At 40.1% G+C, this 20,374-nt stretch overlaps 2 protein-coding genes across 2 annotated transcripts; both read left to right on the top strand.

Moving 5' to 3' along the window:
- The first annotated feature begins 2,407 nt into the window (after positions 1 to 2,407).
- Positions 2,408 to 2,875, top strand: LOC133832300 (uncharacterized). The gene has a single exon (XM_062262664.1). The coding sequence runs from the start codon at positions 2,408 to 2,410 to the stop codon at positions 2,873 to 2,875; it is 468 nt and encodes a 155-aa protein (XP_062118648.1).
- A 3,859-nt stretch (positions 2,876 to 6,734) lies between these two features.
- Positions 6,735 to 7,259, top strand: LOC133832301 (uncharacterized mitochondrial protein AtMg00820-like). Its single transcript, XM_062262665.1, has one exon. The coding sequence runs from the start codon at positions 6,735 to 6,737 to the stop codon at positions 7,257 to 7,259; it is 525 nt and encodes a 174-aa protein (XP_062118649.1).
- Positions 7,260 to 20,374: the final 13,115 nt, after the last annotated feature.

Raw genomic sequence — 20,374 nt, forward strand, 5'->3', positions numbered from 1 at the left:
CTGCTTCCATAAGCAGGAATATCTTGGATAGGCCGAGGAGGAGACAAATATCTTATTGGTGACGGAGGATGCCTGACCGGAGATGCAATCCAGGTTCCGTCAGGGCAGATCAAGTTAGGTGGGGGCCTTTCGGCCCTGCCAACTTGCGGGCCTCGCACCTGGCGATCTGGACGAGGCGCAGGACGGCTGGTGGGGACGGGCTGGTGCTGTGAGCCCTCCCCGGATCTCCTTCTAGAATTCCCTCGAGCCCTCCTGGGCGCGCTCGAGGCTGGCTGGGAGCTGGGAGTTGAAGTTCGGACCGAGCGGCTGTACTGTTGTTCGGCTCTAGGCATTTCTTCGAAGTTTGCCTCTCGACGGTGCGGTAAGGGAATAGAGTTGGATGTCAGAGGTCTGGACGAGCAGCTAGGCCTGGACCGATTACCCCAGCGGGACTTACGAGTCTCGCCTTGCCTCTTTCTAATGTTAGCGTCGGTTGTAAGAGGGGGTAGTCAGGCCAACACCTCCTTAATCTGCTTACTAGCTTTCGCTAGTTGGCTCCTCAGCTGAGCGTTCTCCATTTCTACCGCAGTGTAAAAATCTGGGTTTGGATTAGGTGGCCGGGGCGCCGAACTTCCAGTGTCATCCTGGCCTACCGGCTGCTTGCCTGGCCGCTGCTGGACTTCAGGATTTTGCTCACCGGAGATGGCGACATGATGAGCCTCCTGCCCATCATGTTGTTCCGCCTCGTTACCGTGTCTTGATCGAGTGGTCACCATAGTTGGATGTTTGCGATAGCACCAATCTAACTAGCTCTCAATGAAAGCACCAAACTGTTGACGCAGTTCTTCGCCAACAGGTAATTAAGAAAATAAAAGGAAGGGATTAGTGCTTAACAATGAACCGAAATAGAGGAATGATCTTTAAATGGACTGGTGACACAATTACGTTTTTTAGGTGGTTCAAAGGTTAAAATCCTTCTACTCCACCAGCCAATATTATTGCTATATGCCTGGTATTCTTTTATAGGGTATTTCCTTACACAATAGAATCCAACCCTTTGCAACTCCCAGGGTCTCCATATTTATAGGAGAGGGCACCTGGGAGTTGGTAAGGGGGGTCATCCCGTGACCTTCTTACCTATCATGTCACTTCTGTGACATTCATGATTAATTCCTAAAACCTGACATATGAAGTGTGGTCTAATCAATAGGTAAGGGGGATAGTGGGCCACACAGCCCAACCCAGTCGTGGGTGCCTGAATACGCACGTTCATGCTGCGTGTCTAAAAAGTCAGGGATATATCAGACACGTGATGCCTGATATATGCACGTTTACCTTGCGTGGTTGACTTTATAAAAGGTCATAGCCTCCACCTCCAGCTCGTACCACGAGCTGGATGCCTCCTCGACCTGTGGCCTTCACAGTCCTGACTCAGTCCTTAAGTAATCTTGGCGAACCTTTGGATACCCCGAGTTAACGAGGTAGGACCTGACGACAACAGCTCCGATCATGGGGGACCCACGTGGCTGATATAATTAGGCCGTATCTCAGCTCGCTAATAGCCCGTTGGGAAATTAGGGCGTACAAAAACATTAAGGTTGTGTTTGGTACAATTTTTGTTTTTGAATTTTTTAAACACAAAACTGGAAATATTATTTTTATTTTTATTTTTGTTTCTTTATTTTAAAAAAATAAAAATATGTTTGGTAACTATTTTTGTTTTTTGTTTTTAGAAACAAAAAATAATAAATGTGTTTGATAACTTTTATTTTTATTTTTTGTTTAACAACACAAAATAAGGTGTTTATTTGAAGAAGAAAAGAGAAAAAAAGAAACGAAAAAGTCAAAAACAGTTTTAAAAATTTTTGAAAGTGAAAAAATTCTATTTTCAAAACTAAATGAATTTTAATTAAAATTTTTAAAAATAATAAATAAAAATAGAGTTACCAAACACTATTTTATGTTTAATTGTCAAAATTTTAATTAATTAAATAAAAAATTATTCTTTTAAATGTTACCAAACACTACCTAACCAAACACCTCTTGTTTTTTTTTTAAATTACACAAACTGTTTTAACTTTGAAGATAAAAAGAGAAAGCAATGCCAAAAAGTCAATAATTTTGGAAGAACGTTTTTCTAAAGTTGTTTCGAAGCAAAACTTTTATGACTATGAGTATGTCCCTCCAATTGGCCTATCGGGAGGCTTTGGCATTTGCTAGAAGAAGGGGGTATTTTTCTCTGTGTCCTCAGAAGACAACAACTGAATTATTGGTGTGGTAAAGTTCGACCCCCCCCCCCCCCCCCCCTTTACCCTATGTACATCGGAATCTTTTTGCTATTTATGGTCCTCCTTCTTTGGTGGGACATGAAGAATTTTGGAATAGAATTGGCAGGGATGTGTTTGACTCCTCTCTCCCATTTTTTACTATGGGTGATCTTAATGGTACCTTGAAGGATAATGAAAGTTGGAACTATTCTAAGCCTGGTAATACGTCCTATTTTTCCTTTGACCTCAGGAGAATGGTTGCTGGCTCTAGGTTGGTGGACCTAGGAGCGTCGGGCTCTCCTTTCACATGGAGAAAGAAATGTAGCAATGGGGGAGGGTTAAGTTCCCTGAAACGTGCCAGACTTGATCGCTGTCTTGTTAACCCAGATTGGAGGATCAAATTTCCTAAAGCTCTTGTCACCAACATTCCAACGACATCCTCAGATCACAACCCCATTTTTCTTAATTTGTTTGGAGACAGGGCTAAGCTAAGGAAAGAATTCTGCTACGAAAATTTGTGGTTCAGGGATCCTAGATGTGTTTGGGTGGTTCGAAAATCATGGAGTACTGTTTTCCATAGACATCCTACAAAGAATCTGGAATTAAAGCTTCTTCAAGTGAGGAAATAGTTGTCCCATTAGAATAAAACCCAATTCAAGAGGGTAGGAAACTAGATTGCCGAGGCTAAAAGTAAGTTGCTAATGGCCAAATGCGCTAACTGCCCTGACCCATCCCAAGAGGAGGAAGCAAGGGTGTCTCTTTATGAAGCTCTCATGCCTGAGGAAATTCATTGTAAACAAAAGTCAAGAGTGGGGTGGCTCAAGGATGGGGACAAAAGCACGAATATTTTCCATGCTTCTACAATCATTAGAAGGCAGCACAACTTTATCCATTCCTTAAAACACTCTCAAGACAATTGGGTCTCTTTGAGAAATGACATTGGTTCATGCTTCATCAACAGATTCAAGGAAGCTTTCATTGCTCCAGCTACACTCTTTCCTTTTGACCTTGAGAGCTTGATCCCGAAGAATATCACTGATGTCCAGAACTTGGAGCTCATTCATACTCCGAAAGATTATGAAATCTTAGAAGCATTGAGAGCAATTGATCTGGATAAGGCCTTGGGACCAGACGACTTGCCATCCTCTTTCTATAGACATCATTGGGATACTATTGGAATCAATGTCATCAGTATGGTCAAACATTTTATCGTTGACTCAGAGTTTCCCCAAGCCATGAACAATGCTAATCTAGTCCTCCTGCCCAAAAACGACCAACCGACCTCTACGAATGACTATAGACCAATTTCCCTTTGCAATGTGGCCTACAAGATTATCTCCAAGTTGCTTGTCGATGGATTGAGACCCATCTCTCGGAGTTAACAACTTCAATGCAATACACGTTCATTAGGGGGAGAGTAATCCAAGATAAGTCATTGGTGGCCTAGAGTGTTAAAAGTCATTACCATATCTAGAATGCTCTAAAGTTCTAGAATGTTCTAGAATATACTAAGAAGAACATAAGACATTCTAGAAAGTTCTTGAAGAATCTTATAACTAATTAGAAAATATATATAGAGTTCTAGAATCATTTAGAAAAAGGTAGAAAGTAGTTAAATAAATTGTAAAGTTAGAAAATTCTAGAAAGATTTGGATGTTTCCTTTGTAGCATATAAATACAAATGTAATGTGTGTCCAAGTAAGTAGCAAAGTGAGTGTCCCAAAAATGAGTCTAAGTGAGTACTATATAAGTGTGTCTAAAAAGAGTGTGAGAAAAGTTATTAAGTGAGTGCTCCAAAACAAAGTGTGTAAGTGTTTAGAGTGTGTTGTGATAAAATATTGTATTCAAGTCTTGGTGTAATTACTTTTGTAATAATAAAGTAATTACGTTTTCACGTGTTGTGGTGTTCAACAATTGGTATCAAGAGTTAAGGTTGTGAGATCTTTTGAAATTCTAAGTATGCTCTGTGGTTGCAGCTTTGATTGAACTTCCACATCAGAAAAGATTTCTTGAGATTGTCATCAAGAGAGCTTTCTTAGCGTTGTTTGTTAAGTTTCTTTGAGAGATCGTGTGTGGTTTGGTACTACAAAGTTTGTTGTCAATATCAAGCTTGCTTGGAAAAGATAGAATTTTTTCCAAGCCACGATGGGTGACCTTCAAGTGATTAGTGGAATTAATAACTTAACTATCAAAATTACAACACATGGTCATTGCATATGGAGGCATATCTCCAAGGCCAAGACTTGTGGGAGATCGTTAAAGGCAACGAGGTCACACAAACAGAGGAGGCAGCTGCTCTAAAGAAATTGAAGATTAAAGCTGGAATAGCATTGTTTGCTATTCAGACCACAGTTGAAGATGAAATGTTGGAGCACATCAGGAAATCGAAGACACCGAAGGAAGCACGGGATACTTTCGCATCATTATTCACAAAGAAGAATGATGTGAGATTGCAACTTCTAGAGAATGAGTTTCTCTCTATCACACAACGCGACATGACGATCAACCAGTACTTTACCAAGATAAAATCTCTTTGTCGCGAAATCTCTGCATTAGACTCTTCTGCTAGTATGTCAGACTCCAGAATTAGAAGAATTATTATTCATGGATTAAAAGTTGAATATAGAAGTTTTATTGCTGCAATACAAGGTTGGCCAAGCCAACCTTCTCTTCCTGAATTAGAAAACTTACTAGCTGAACAAGAAGCGTTGGCTAAGCAATTATCTAGAGTCTCGATAAAGAGTGACGACGAAGCACTCTTTAGTAGTAATAAAAAAGGTCGACCCCGGCCAAGTTCTAGCAAAGGTTCTAGAAGATATGATGACAAAGATGGTCATCATGGAAGCTCCCAAACAGGGGGAGCTCAAAAGAAAGACAACCAGGGTGGTCAATTTAAGAGTAACAATAAATTTGATGGTAAATGCTACAACTGTGGGAAGAAAGGCCACATTGTTAAAAAAATATTTGTCAAAGAAGAAAACAGCAGAGGGCAATGTAGTCACGTCAAACGATGGACGAGTAAGCGATGAAGAATGGGACGTTGAAGCATCTTTCGCTGTGGAGGAAGGAGAATTAGCTCTGGCAGTTACTATTCCTGGACCAATCAACTACAATAATGATTGGATAATCGACTCTGGCTGCTCAAATCATATGACAGGGGACAAAGAGAAGTTGCAAAGCATGATCCAGTACAAAGGTGGTCGTGTGGTAGTGATAGCCAATAACTCAAGATTACCGATTGCCCATATCAGTAAAACAAAAATAGTGCCACGATTTAGTACAAGGGAAGTACCACTCCAGGATGTCTACCATGTACCTGGAATGAAGAAAAACTTACTATCAGTAGCGCAACTTACGACATCAGGACACCACGTCGTATTCAGTCCTCATGATGTCAAAATATATCAAGACCTTAAGATCCCTAGAACACCGATGATGAAAGGGCGACGTTTAGAATCTATCTATGTAATGTCATCAGAGTCAGCTTATGTAGACAAGACTCGAAAGAACGAAACAACAAATTTGTGGCCTGCAAGGCTAGGACATGTTAGCTATCATAAACTCAAGGTGATGATGAAGAAATCTATGCTGAAGGGTCTTCCTCAACTCAAAGTTAGAATATAGACTATATGTGTTGGCTGCCAATACGGTAAGGCACATCAATTACCGTATGAAGACTCAAAGTTCAAAGCCAAAGCACCATTGGAGCTAGTCCATTCTGACGTATTCGGGCAAGTCAAGCAACCATTGATTAGCAGCATGCGGTACATGGTTACATTCGTTGAAAACTTCTCACGGTACGTATGGGTGTTCTTTATAAAAGAAAAGTCCGAAACTTTTTCAAAATTTAAAGAATTCAAAGAAATAGTCGAAGGAGAAGTTGGCAATCAATGTCTGCGAACAGACAATGGTGATGAATACACATTAGATGAATTTTCTTAGTACCTACGAGAGTGCCGCATACGCCATCAATTCACATGTGCCAATACACCACAAGAGAATGGAGTAGCTGAGACGAAGAATCGACACCTTGCAGAGACATGTCAAAGCATGCTACATGTGAAGAATGTTCTAGGAAGATTTTGGGCAGAAGGTATGAAGACAACAGCTCATGTGATCAATAGACTTCCCTAAGCAAAGTTAAGGTTCATTTCACCCTTTGAGAAACTGTGGGGTTGTAAACCCACAGTAAGTCACTTTCGAGTGTTTGGTTGTGTATGCTACGTGTTCATGCCAAGTCATCTACGTAGCAAATTTGACAAGAAGGCAATTCGATGTATCTTTGTGGGATACGATAGCCAAAGGAAAGGGTGGAAGTGTTGCAATCCTAATACTGGAAAATGTTATACCTCAAGGAATGTGGTATTTGATGAAGCCTCATCATGGTGGTCACCACAAAAGGAAGAGTTTCCAGATTCTAAAGAAATAGAAGACAATTTGCAAAAGAAGATGGGGGAGTAAATTGTTGAGCTACATTCAAATCCAGAAATGGATGAAGAAAAACAAAGTGAGGAAGACAACGAAGAGGCAACACAAAGTCCCTGGCAAACAGGAGTGCATCAAAGAGTGGCAGACGATGCATGTGATATTCAACCTGAAGAAGTAAGCCCACAACCTCGAAGATCAACAAGAGCACGGAAGTCAAATCGTAAGTATGCCAATGCTGCTGTAGCTGAAGAAGAAAAGTTCAGAAAACTAGATACATATGAAGAAGCATCCCAGAATATCAAATGGATAGAAGCTATGAAAGAAGAGATAAGTGCACTGGAGAAGAATCAAACATGGGAGTTGGTGGAAAAGCCAAAGGAAGTAAAACTCATTTCCTGGAAATGGGTATACAAGGTAAAAACTCATCCTGATGGATCGATTGAGAGATATAAATTCCAGTTAGTAGCTCGTGGATTCTCTCAACAGTATGGGCTAGACTCTGATGAGACGTTCAACCTAGTTGCCAAGATTACAACAATACGAGTCATGCTGGCGCTTGCAGCATGTAAAGACTGGAGACTATGACAGATGGATGTGAAGAGTGCCTTTCTACATGGAGAGCTAGATCGAGAAATATACATTGTCCAACCAAGAGGATTTGAGGATAAAGTTCATCCTGAGTATGTTTGTAAATTGAAAAAGGCGCTCTATGGATTGAAGCAGGCTCCAAGAGCATGGTATGGAAAGATTGTTGAGTTCTTAGTGGAGAGTGGATATGTCATGGCACAAGTAGATTCAAGCTTATTTGTTAAAGTAAAGGAAGCAAAGATTGCAGTTGTTTTGGTATATGTTGATGACCTCATCATCACTGGAGATGATGAAGCAGAAATTTGCCAAACAAAGGAGAACCTATCAGTTCGTTTTCAAATGAAGGAACTTGGAGAATTGAAACACTTCCTTAGATTAGAATTTAACCGAACTAAGGAAGGTTTATTTCTCTGTCAACAAAATTATGCAAGAGATTTATTGCAAAGGTTTGGAATGCTCGAGTGCAAGCCCATCTCAACACCTATGGAAGCTAATTCCAAGTTATGCGCGCATGAAGGGAAGGACTTGCAAGATGGAGAAATGTACCGACAGCTGGTTGGTAGTCTAATTTATCTAACATTGACTCGACCAGATATCTTGTATGCAGTTGGTGTAGCAAGTCGGTATATGCAACACCCAAGAAACCTCAGCAGTGCGACGAATGCTGAGGTATGTCAAAGATACCATTAACTATGGCCTCTTATATAAGAAAGGTGACGAGGTTAAGATAGTTGGATATTGGGATGTTGATTATGTTGGAGATCATGATACCTGTCAATCAACTACTGGGTATGTATTCAAGCTTAGATCTGGAGCTGTATCTTGGTGTAACAAAAGGCAACCAACGGTGTCCTTGTCAACCACTGAAGCAAAATATAGAGTAGCAGCAATGGCAGCTCAGGAAAGTACGTGGTTGATGCAACTAATGAAGGACCTAGACCAATCTACAGACAATACAATGTCGCTTTATTGTGATAATCAATCTGCTATTCGCTTAGCAGAAAATCCAGTATTTCATGCAAGGAAAAAGCACATGGAAGTGCATTATCATTTTCTGAGAGAAAAAGTGCTTCAAGAAGAAATAGAGATGTGACAAATCAACACAGATGATCAAGTTGCTGACATATTCACCAAAGGACTAAGCACAATCAAGTTTTCAAAATTCAAAACTTAACTAAACCTCATCAAACGAGAAGAAGCTTACAGATTCGGTAATGAGGGGGAGTGTTAAAAGTCATTACCGTATCTAGAATGCTCTAGAGTTCTAGAATGTTCTAAAATATACTAGGAAGAACATAGAACATTCTAGAAAGTTCTTGAAGAAACTTAGAACTAATTAGACAATATATAGAGAGTTCTAGAATCATTTAGAAAAAGGTAGAAAGTAGTTAAATAAATTATAAAGTTCGAAAATTATAGAAAGATTTGGATGTTTCCTTTGTAGCCTATAAATACAAATGTAATGTGTGTCCAAGTAAGTAGCAAAGTGAGTGTCCCAAAAGTGAGTCTAAGTGAGTACTATATAAGTGTGTCTAAAAAGAGTGTGAGAGAAGTTATTAAAAGAGTGCATCAAAAGAAAGTGTGTAAGTGTTTAAAGTGTGTTGTGATAGAATATTGTATTCAAGTCTTGGTGTAATTACTTTTGTAATAATAAAGTAATTACATTTTCACGTGTTGTGGTGTTCAACATAGAGATCCTCCATTCCATGAAGTCAAAAAGAACTAAAATTGGCCATTTCCTTATTAAGTTGGACATGGAAAAAGTTTACAACCGCTTAGATTAGGGGTTCTTGAAGATGGTTCTTATTCATTGGGGATTCCATGACACATTCATCACATTGTCTTTATTCTCTCTCATTCTAAATGGGAGCAAGTTTGGGTCTATCATTCCGACAAGAGGGTTATGGCAGGGCGATCCTCTATCGTCAGCATTATTTATCATAGCCTTGGAAATCATATCTCACTTATTGTTAAGGGAGGGGAGGCAAAGAATATTGTCGGCATCAAGGTTGCTAGGCAAGCCTATAAGCCATCTTCTTTTTGTCGATGACATTATTCTATTCGGGAAGGAAACTTTAAAAGAGGCAACGACTTTCTTAGAATATGTGGATAATTTTTGCTCTTGGTCGAGGGAAAATATTGGTCTACCAAAATGCTCAGTGCACTTCTCAAAAGGGGTTTCTGACCATATGAAACAAAGCTTGACATATTTCTTCAGATGCCACGCATGAAATCAGACTCAACTCATCTTGGCCTCCCACTCCTACAATTAAAAGCCAAGACAAAAGATACGGGGTTCATCCTAAACAAGGTTCAAGCTAGAGTCCAAGGGTGGAAGGCTAAATTGTTGTCTAAAGCCTCTTGCACCACTCTGGTCCAATTAGTTGGGTCTTCACTTGTATCCTATATTGTGGGCCTATACCGGCCTCAACTTCAGGAAAAATTGACAAGACCCTACGTTCTTTCTAGTGGGGCGAATCCTCATCCAAGAGGAAGGTTCACACAATCTCGTGTGGATCCCTTTTCTGCCCCAAGTCTTGTGGGGGCCTCAGATTCCGCACTACAAATGACATAAACCAGGCGTTCCTAGCTAAGCGTGCATGGGAGATTATTACACAAAAGTAAGGCCTATGGCATGAGGTAGCCAAGGAAAATACCTTAAGGAAGGGGAACTGCTCAATAACAGTAGCAAACCAAGCAATTCAGGCCTTTGGAAGGCAATTATGAAATCGAGAACCACACTTGAGAAATTCTTATGTAAAAGGATAGGCAACCATAATACTACCTCCATCTGGTATGATAACTGGCTTCCTACTAAACCTCACTATCATATTTCGCTTATGGATGCCACCCATAGGGTGAGTTGGGTGAACCAATTTATTATCAATGGTGCCTAGAACGAAAAACAATCTGCTGTCCCCAATTTCCTGTCCCCTTCATGTCCCACCAATTATTTTAAGACACTTTATTTATTTATAGTGTTAATATAGTTGGGAAAAGAGAAAGTTGTAAATCAATTTAAATATATGTTAAATAAATAAATGAGGTGTCTTAAAATAATTGGTGGAACATAGAGGAAACAGGAAATTGGGGAAGCAGATTTTTTTTTCGCCTAGAATGTTCATCTACTCTCTTGCTAGTTCTCAAAAGAAGATGTCAGAAGAATCCAGAGCACCCCTTTCCTGAGAATGATAAGGATGATGACTGGCTTTGGTTTGCTAATCCAACAGGGAAATTTACGGTCAAGTCTGCACTTGGAATAAAACACATGGAAAAACCTCAAAATGAGGTATGTGATTGGATTTGGAAAAGTAAACTTCATCAAAGGCACAAACACCTTTGGTGGGAAGTTTTATCCAATGTCCTTTCAACAAAATCCACGCTTTCTGCAGCTTTGAATATGGACAATCCATGTTGCACCTTTTCTGGTGTAGAGGAGGAAACATCTTTCCATATCCTTTGGGAGTGTGAGTGGGCATTTAAGATGTGGTTCATTAACCTTAATGGGTTGAGAATAGTGGTTCCAGGAATCCACAATTGGATGGACTGGGAATTCTTTAGATCCAACAAAAGCCTTCCAACTCACATGGATTTCCATGATTTCATTCTTCAAGCTTCAACTCTAATCGAAGTTCTGTGGTGGGAGAGGAATCTAGTCGTTCATGGTTCTTCTCAAACCCTGTTTACTATGCTATATAATTGATTTCGAGGGAGATACTCTAAGAGGAATAGGACAAACCAACCGCTTGTGGATGATGCCTCGACTTGGTACCCTCCTCCTTCATGGTGTCACTGTATCACTAATGATGTTGTAGTCTCAACCAAAGGTTCCATGTTGGCGGATGTATGTCGACATAGTGAGGGGAACATTACCTCCATCATAGTCAACAAAGCTGAACTTACTAACCCCTTGCTGGGAGAAAGTAAGGCACTCGTTATGGCAGCTCAACTCACTTCCCACCATAACCTTAGCACTGTCTAGTTCCAGAGTGACTGCGCAGTAGCAGTTTGGGCCTTCTCTAAAAGAAACTCAGAGGATGTCCCACTTTTGGATGAAATAAAACCAAAGTTTTTGCATGAGTGCTCCAAGCTTTATCATTGGGAGATTACGAAGATTAGTAGAGAGGCAAACTAAATGGCGGATAATGTGGAAAAATAAGCTCTTCACTTTGATCTTCAAGATGAATTTGACTGGAGATCTTGTGGTAATGGTGTGTTGGACAACTACAAGGCATGGCACCCACCGTAAAATAATTTTTGTTGATTAGTATTCGCTTGGTTTTGTTGTTCTAGTGTTTTGATTCTGTAGTTTTCAACTGTTTTCCATTTTCTAGATTCTGTTTTTCATTAGTGCATGGTTGGTGACCATTTTTCCTCCAGGCCTTTGAATGACCTTGGTCTTTTGTTTCCTCTTGTTAGTTGTTTGTTTTTGTTTTCTGGTTGTAGTTATGAAGGTGGTAGTTTCTGCCTAGAACCTTATTTAGCAATGCTTTCTATAATGCCCTGGTTAGCCAAGACCGTTACACTGCGTGTTTTAAAATAACACTTAACTCGCTAAGAGAGTCATTTAGACTTAAACGTACAATAAAAGACTAAATCAAGGTTAGGTACCAAAAGATTTGGTCAACAAAGTAATTAATGTTTATTAACAATATCAAGTTTATACACGGGATCCCAAAAAATGGCTACAAACTATAAAAGATATATAAAATACAAATTAGCTGTCCTAAGCGGCAAAACAGGGTTCAACCCTAGTTACTCTCAAGCTATCTCGATCGTGGCAGTCAAGCAGGCTGCGTATGTACACACGACCCCTAAAGCTCTCCAACTCATGGTTTGTTCAGCTTACCCTTGCACTTGCCTGCACCACATAGCACCTATGAACCAAGGCTCAACAAGAAAACTTAGAGCAATAATATATATAACAGTAAACATAGATCGATAAGTTCAATAAGCAATAAGCTTAGCAGTAATAATCTGCTCAATTAAACACATAAACTCATCTCAACAATCAATACAGTGAGATAAGTGCAATCAACACTTTTGTTTATTTGTATAACGTATAGCCTCAGCGCCCTTGGTCCGAGTCCTCTAGTCTTATAACTGACCCCGACACGCTTAGGCTGGGCTGCGTTTCGCACGCTCACTGTCAGCCCCAACACCCTTAGGTCGGCCTTCAGAATAGATATAACGACATATATATGGCACAAATTGCAATCAGATGCATCATATACAAGCATGTCTAACCAAATAATCACAAAAATAACCACAGTCATATCCATTTACAGGGGTCTAAGCCCCGACCACAACCAGGGTGCAATTTTCATACCTTGAGTTAGGTGCAATAGACAATACAACCTTAAGTACGATCCTGATACTGAGCCTTGCGATAACCTAGTCACAACGTAAACAAACTCTTATTAGGGATCAACTCGAAATCCCGAGCCTTACCATAGACCTTACTCTTAAGATTACTTTTTCCCAATTGTCGGGACGTTAGAAACATCCCCTGAGCCCCCAAGTGGGCCACCAAATGGATTCCCAAGCTCCCCAAGCCCTAATCCTAAAACCAAAAAAACCATAATTAGGGACACATTGCGCAGTCGCGCTTGCCCCTGGCGCGGGCGCTCCTACCATAAGTTTAGGCTTTCTAGGCTACTGGCGCGGTCACGCCCTAGCCCAGCACGGTCGCACCCCTAACTTAGAAACCCAAAAATCAAAATCATAAACCAAAATAAAAAATCAAATCCACTGATTTCTGAGACACTAGCGCGGTCGCGCCACAACCTATCGCGGTCATGCTAGGTCACCAGAAACCCAAAATTACCCAGAAGCTAACATATTCTTCCCCAAAACCAAAACCAAAACCGCAATTCCCCTGCATACCAAACCCAGAAAATCGACCCCAAATAGACTTCCCAGCAGGTTTACAACCAAAAAACGCCCCCATAAAATCCTAACAAACCGAAACCAAAGTTAATATACCACAAAAACTCATTTAAACTTATCAAAACAACATTAGAACACAATTTGCACTTCTGGAGTTTCAAACTCAAGCTTCTCTCCCAAAACCTGAGAATCACTCTACAAATCAAGACTTCCAACAACAAGCATACCCTCAATTCAATTAAAAAACCAATTACTAATATCATTCTATGACCTAAGCAATATGAAATCCCCAAAATCCTTATACCCAAACTTAATTCCCCAAACCTCAATAACACAACCACTGAAATGAAAAACAAGATATCTAAGTGCTCACCTCCTCTGAATTTCGAGTTGCAGCTAACTAGAGAGACCCTAGGTAGCTCCTAGCTCCTTCCCTTGCTCCTCAAATCCCTCCAAGTTTCCTTGAATCACCAAAAATCCCCTTCAAGCTCAAGACCTTCCTTAGCATCAAAGCACCTCAAGAGAGCACCAAGGGAAATGGGAAAAAATGTGTAAGTGTGCTCCCTAGTGTTGCTGCCCCTTGCTCTAATGCATAGGTCAAATGACCATACTACCCTTACCAAAAATTAACCCCCAAGGTAACCTTTAAGGGTACCAAGGTCATTTGCCACCAACCCCACTAAACCTCAAATTAACACCCTAAATTTCCAATTAAATTACTAACCCTCCCATTATAATTATTTCCTCCAATAATGTACCATTAGTTCATGACCTACGCAAAATTACCAAAATACCCCTTGGCTCACCCCAAACCGGATATAAATCCCTGTATGACTTTTCGCAAAATCGCTCTAAAAGATCGATTTAAGCCAGTTATCGCAAATATATTTACATAGTAATGTGGTTCCAATCACATAACACATATAATTACAATTATACCCTTAACGAGTCAAAATTACGAAAATGCATTTTTTCACAAAACGGGCCCACAATCACATTTAATGCACATAAGCATGCATAAATAGTTATCTCTTAATATAACTCATATATTTCACATATATTCAATTAAATCTACATACATATTCGATTACACTCTCCTGGCATAGTAATCAAGGCACTCAACCTTATTAGCGAATTTAGGACACTACAACTATCCCCTCCTTTCAGAAATTTCGTCCTCGAAATTTATTCAAACATCTCAGGCTACTAATCCCACAAATCTGAATATAGCTTCAGAGTATAGTCCTTTACCTTGCTATCTCTTTGTAAGAACCTCACTAGAGTGACAGTCTTATTTTGTAAGACTTTATCTCATTTATCCAGAATTCCACTGGCTTTTCCTTGCACAATAAATCCCACTAAAATTCTAGGGTCTCCTCACCCAATCAGGGTTAGTACTCAACACCTCCTTCTTTGACATTGGCACCAGAAACACCATATGAGCCTATACCCATGCTAGGATAAGGCTAATTTGTAGGCCCCCGGCCTAATCCTTATTAGGATCTCCTAAGTCCGTCAAATCTAGAGTCATAGCTCATATTTCTTCCCTAAACTATCTTACCCTTTTTAGTCCATAATACCCGAAGAAGTACAAAGTCTCCAATCTTGAAAATCCATGTTCCCATACTTAAATTTGCAAACTCTTATGTCATTTCAGTAAAGCAGACACTCCTGTCCTAACAATCCTTAATAATTTCACTGGTCCTCCGAACTGATTCTGAACCAGGATACTTCCTGTCTCTAATCTCATTTCCCTAAAATAGGAAATTCTCGTTTTCTATCTCACAATATTTTATTTAGAGTCACTCTGGTCATCGACTAGTATTCATCACCGTAATAGTCCATCCAAGGGACCGTATTTGCCTCACTATCTTGAAAACTTACATATTAGAGGTAAAATGCTTAAAGTCTTAGTCATTCCTTCAGGTTCTCAGTCTATCTAAAGGTAACCCATAATTCCAAATTCCCATCTTATACTCATCGCCCTCTATGACCCTTTTTTAGAGCTTGGGAAATAAAGGGTCTCACTCTGACACTATCGACTTCGGTATCCCACGGAGACTCATTCTTATGATATCTCGTTCACACAAACTAGAGTGTGTTAACCTAATATGTCAAGTCACCACTTATCGTATCCACTTATCTCACTTGCAACTTGAGGTGATCCCTTACGGTCCATAACTATATTACTCCATACTAACTCCAGGATACCCTAAAGTCATAATAGCCTTTCTGGCTTTTGATCATCACCTCTCACTTACTATAAGATTAGGCAATACAACTCCCAGTATATAAATTTTAGGTCTTAAAACCCATTCAAACCTCCTGGATACAAAAATTATAAGGGGTAGTACAAGACTCATCCAGAATCTCCACGTCAACAACAGCATCAATCGGATCACTCATCTGATCCTCATATCTTAACCTATCCATGGTAAAAATAGTAGGATTCTTAACCATTCCTACAATATCTTCTTTCTGTATTTCATTGTTCGTAGAGGTATATCTACCCATTATCAATCATCGGTTCTATACCCATCCCGGTCGTCACCTCATCTGACTTTACTATAATCCATTGCAAATCATACAACTAGCACAGACCTCTCTCACTCAAGGTGGCAGCCTCCACATTAGTTTTCTCTGAGTGATAATTTTTTTCAATATGTGTCCTTCACTAGTTCTCACTAGTGCCTTTGTCTCATGGTCAACCCCCTATGGGTGACAAAACACTTTAACTTTTTATGCTAGTGCACGCACTTCTTTTTCATAAGTGTCATCACCTTACTCTAATCGTGGCTAACTGGCATTACTATATACTCAAAGTCTCATGCAGAACATCTATGTTCTTATCCCTTTATTCATTGTGAAGCATGAACAATCTCATTTTCAATCTATACACGGGCAAACCCCAGTCCTTGAAGCACCACCGTATTAACTCCACGTTTTAAGCTAGGATAGTGTCCACCGCACCGTCCTCTTGTATCAATTAATCACATGCATATTCTAATACCATGGTGTGCTGATCAACCTTCATTTTAACTTCTGAAAATTCAGCACGCAACTATCAATTCAGACAAACTTTAGGTTCCTACGTTATTTCAATCAAAGGTATAGCATCCCTCGAAGATGCTTCAAGTAAAAGCCGATGTGTTTCGCTAGTCTTACCGTGCTTCTAGCATATTAAATGTACCTTTAGCCAATTCCTTATTGTTTCTATCTTAATTAAATCATATGCAATCTCATCACTTCCCATAATGCAACCTTGAATATCATCTAGAGAAATCGGAACCTATCCCTTCAGGAACCTTACCTGTAATCTCCGCTTCCTAAGCCTCGGTAGTATCAGCGAAAATATTACTCGTGGTCTATTTTTAACCAGAAGTAATCAAAAACATTCTCAATCAATAAAAATACGACTTGTCCACACCATTCCTATACTCTCTACTTGTCAAATTCATGTGGGTCGCTGAAGCATTGGTCAGTTTAAGAGCTTTCATTGATAATCCATCACATCATACTTGGTGTGAGAGGTAATTCTTGGAATATCTCTTTCCTTGATCCTAAATTGGTAATAACCAGATCAAGGGTCAATTCTTGAGAGCATTGTCCTACCCTGGAACCAGACAGATGAATCCTTCATTCTTGGTAATGCGTACCTATTCCTAACAATTACTTTACTTGGCTATCCATATGCAGTACACATTCAGACTTGGCCTTCTTCTTAACAAATGGCGTTGACCCGTCCCATGGTGAGATGCTTTGTCTAATCAACCGTCAAGTCAAATAACTTCTTCAACTGAACCTTTAACTCTTCCTACTCAGCTAATTTCGTTCTTTATGATGTCTCTGATACTGATTCTATCCATGCCTTAATCCCGTTGTGCACTATATTTCTTGATGTAACAACAATCCCCGTGAATCCTCATTAACCCATCTGAAACCTCACTTTTCATTTGATCCAATTGATATTTCCCTAGTGGTACCTACCACAATAACTAGGCATCCAGTAAACGCAATTGATTCCTTTCCTTTTAAACTCAGAAGTCACCTTCCTTCTTACAGTCCATGGTTGTCCCTTATTTAGTAGACTAATCCATACTCAGGATCGTATCCAAATCCTCATATAACCAACTTAAACAATTATTACTACCAATTCTCTACTAGTAGTACTATAACCCATCTCCTGGAAATTACCAATTCCTCTCGGCAGACACTAAAATTCCAAGCTCCATACCGTAATAATCATATAGGATGTACAACATATCCATGCCTCTTCTAAGAGGTACATAGTACTAGACTCATTCAGCACAATATAAAAAAATCAAGAACTAGAAAGCTAACCTGACGCCTCTGAGGAACCAACCCCAGGCTCTGACTGCGTTGAGACGGACACTCGAGCCAAAGTCGAGCTATCTGTTCTCCTTGGTTCTTCCAACTTCGATTTTGGGAAATCCTTCTTGAAGTGCCCAACTATTCCACATAGAAAACACGCCTTCGCTCAACATTCCCCTAGATGGAATCTCCTGCACCTAGCGCATACTTGATAACTTCTCTAGACCTCATTGCAGAATTGTCGGGGGTCTTCCTTTTCTGGTAACTAGCCTATCTGATCTCTCAAATCAGGGTACCATTGTTTGAGCTTCTTGCTCTGTGGCGTTCTCATTTCATATCTCATCTCTCGCATCCTCTATAGCAAGGGTCTTCCCTACTGCCTGAGCGTAGGTAGAAATCTCATGTACTGGAGCAATCTTCATTTTCTGGGCTATCCCATAGTTCAATCCTTGAATGAATCTTTCCTTACGGGCCACATCTGTTGGTACCAAATCAAAAGCGCATTTGACCAACCCATCAAATTCTTTGACATACTCTATCACTGTCTTACTGCCCTGAACCAAGTTCATAAAGTCATTGTTCTTCGCAACTCAAACTGCGTCACAGTAGTACCTTTCATTGAACAATTTTTTGAATTCCTCCCAACCCATCATGAAAACATTTCGGGTCTGGGATACCACTTCCCACCACGTTTAGGAATCCTCCCACAACATACACATGGTACAAGCCACTCTATCATTGCCTACCACTCCCATATAATCAAGGATGGAGCTAATCATGCCCACCCACTGTTCAGCCCTAACGGGTCCAAGAATCCTTCGAAAACTGGAGGATAATACTTCTGGAATCTTTCATACAACAATTCCCATCTGTTCCTACCCTTAAGTTGAACCAAAATCGGTGCCATTGCTGTCAAAACATACGGAGCAGCGTTCCCTGACTATCATCCACAACCCCAATATTATCCATGCCTGCTCCAATTGACTTTCTTGGATACATAACTTCTGAATCTGTCTACAGTCAATGACTTAGCCTATCAAGCATGATAATCATATCAAAAAATATTCCACGAGTAGGGCCAAACAAAATAGCCACATACAATATGCATACCAAGACACAAGTCTATAACGTTCATGCATCAATTATCAAGCCTTCAACAAGATACATATACAAATCATGCTCTCTATACTAGCATGCATATACGACATTTAAGTTCAGCTTAAACAGTTAAGCACATAATCACACTATTAGATACAAAACCGAGAGTCGAGCTTATCTTTAGCGATGAGTGTACACGCCTAGCTAGTCTTCAGGAACCCTTAACCCAAGACCACTCTGACACCAAGTTGTAACGCCATGGTTAGCCAAGATTGTTACACAGTGTGTTTTAAAATAGTGCTTAACTCGCTAAGCGAGTCATTTGGACTTAAACATGTAATTAAAGACTAAATCAAGGTTAGGTACCAAAATTTTTGTCAACGAAGTAATTAATTTTCATTCAAAATATCAGGTTTCTACACAAGATCCCAAAAAGTGGTTACATACTAAAAAAGACATATAATACAAATTAGCCGTCCTAAGCGGCAAAACAAGGTTCAACCCAAGTTCCTCTCAAGCTATCCCAACTGTGCGAGTCTAGTAGGCTGCATATGTACACAACTCCTCTGAAGCTCTCCAACTCATCGTTGGTCTAGCTTACCCTTACCCTTACCTACACCACATAGCACCCGTGAATGAAGACTCAACAAGAAAACTTAAATCAACAGATACAAATGAGCAACAATATATATAACAGTAAACATAGATCGATAAGTTCAATAAGCAATAAGCTAACGAGTAATAATCTTCCCAATCAAACACATAAACCCATCTCAACAATCAATACAGTTAGTTAAGTGCAATCAACACTTTTGTTTATTTGTATAACGTATAGGCCCGATGCCCTTAGGCCGAGTCCTCTAGTCTTATAACCGACCCCAACACGGTTAGGTCGAGCTGCGTTCCGCACGCTCGCTGTCGGCCCAGGTGCCCTTAGGCTGGCCTTCATAATAGATATAATCACATATATATTATAGAACACGCAATCAGATGCAACATATACAAGCATGCCTAACGAAACAATCATAAATATAACCACAGTCATATCCATTTCAAGGGTCTAATCCCTGAACACAACCAGGGTGCAATTTTCTTACCTTGAGTTTCGTGCGATAGACAATACAACCTTAAGTACGATCCTGATCCCAAGCCTTGTGATAATTTAGTCACAACATAAACATACTCTTATTACGGATCAACTCCAAATCCCGAGCCTTACCCTAGACCTTACACTTAAGATTACTTTTTCCTAGTTGTCGAGATGTTAGAAACGTCCCTCGAGCCCCCAAGTGGGCCACCGAACGGATTCCCGAGCTCCCCGAGCCCTAATCCTAAAACCAGAAAAACCATAATTCAAGACACATGGCGCGGTCGCGCCTGCCTTGGTGCGGTCGCGCTTGTAGAAAGTTTAGGCTTTCTAGGCTACTGGTGCGGTCGCGCCCTAGCCCACCAAAGTCATGCATCTAACTTCGAAACCCAAAAATCATAATCAAAAATCAAAATCCCTTGGTTTCTGGGACACTAGCGCAGTCGCGCTAGGTCACCAGAAACCCAAAATTACCCAAAAGCTAATATGTTCTTCCCCAAAAGCAAAACTGCGATTCCCCTGCATACCAAACCCAGAAAATCGACCCAAAATAGACTTCCCAGCAAGTTTATAACCACAAAACGCCCCATAAAATCCTAACAACCCAAAGCCAAAGTTAATATACCACAAGAACTCATTTAAACTTATCAGAACAACATTAGAACACATTTTTCTCTTCTTGAGTTTCAAACTCAAGCTTCTCTCC

Source organism: Humulus lupulus, chromosome 4, assembly GCF_963169125.1.
Source record: "Humulus lupulus chromosome 4, drHumLupu1.1, whole genome shotgun sequence".
Lineage (NCBI taxonomy): Eukaryota > Viridiplantae > Streptophyta > Magnoliopsida > Rosales > Cannabaceae > Humulus > Humulus lupulus.

Bases quoted from the DNA above. Each gene is read 5' to 3' on its own strand.
- LOC133832300 (XM_062262664.1), top strand. From the start codon at position 2,408: ATGGGTGATCTTAATGGTACCTTGAAGGATAATGAAAGTTGGAACTAT.
- LOC133832301 (XM_062262665.1), top strand. From the start codon at position 6,735: ATGGATGAAGAAAAACAAAGTGAGGAAGACAACGAAGAGGCAACACAA.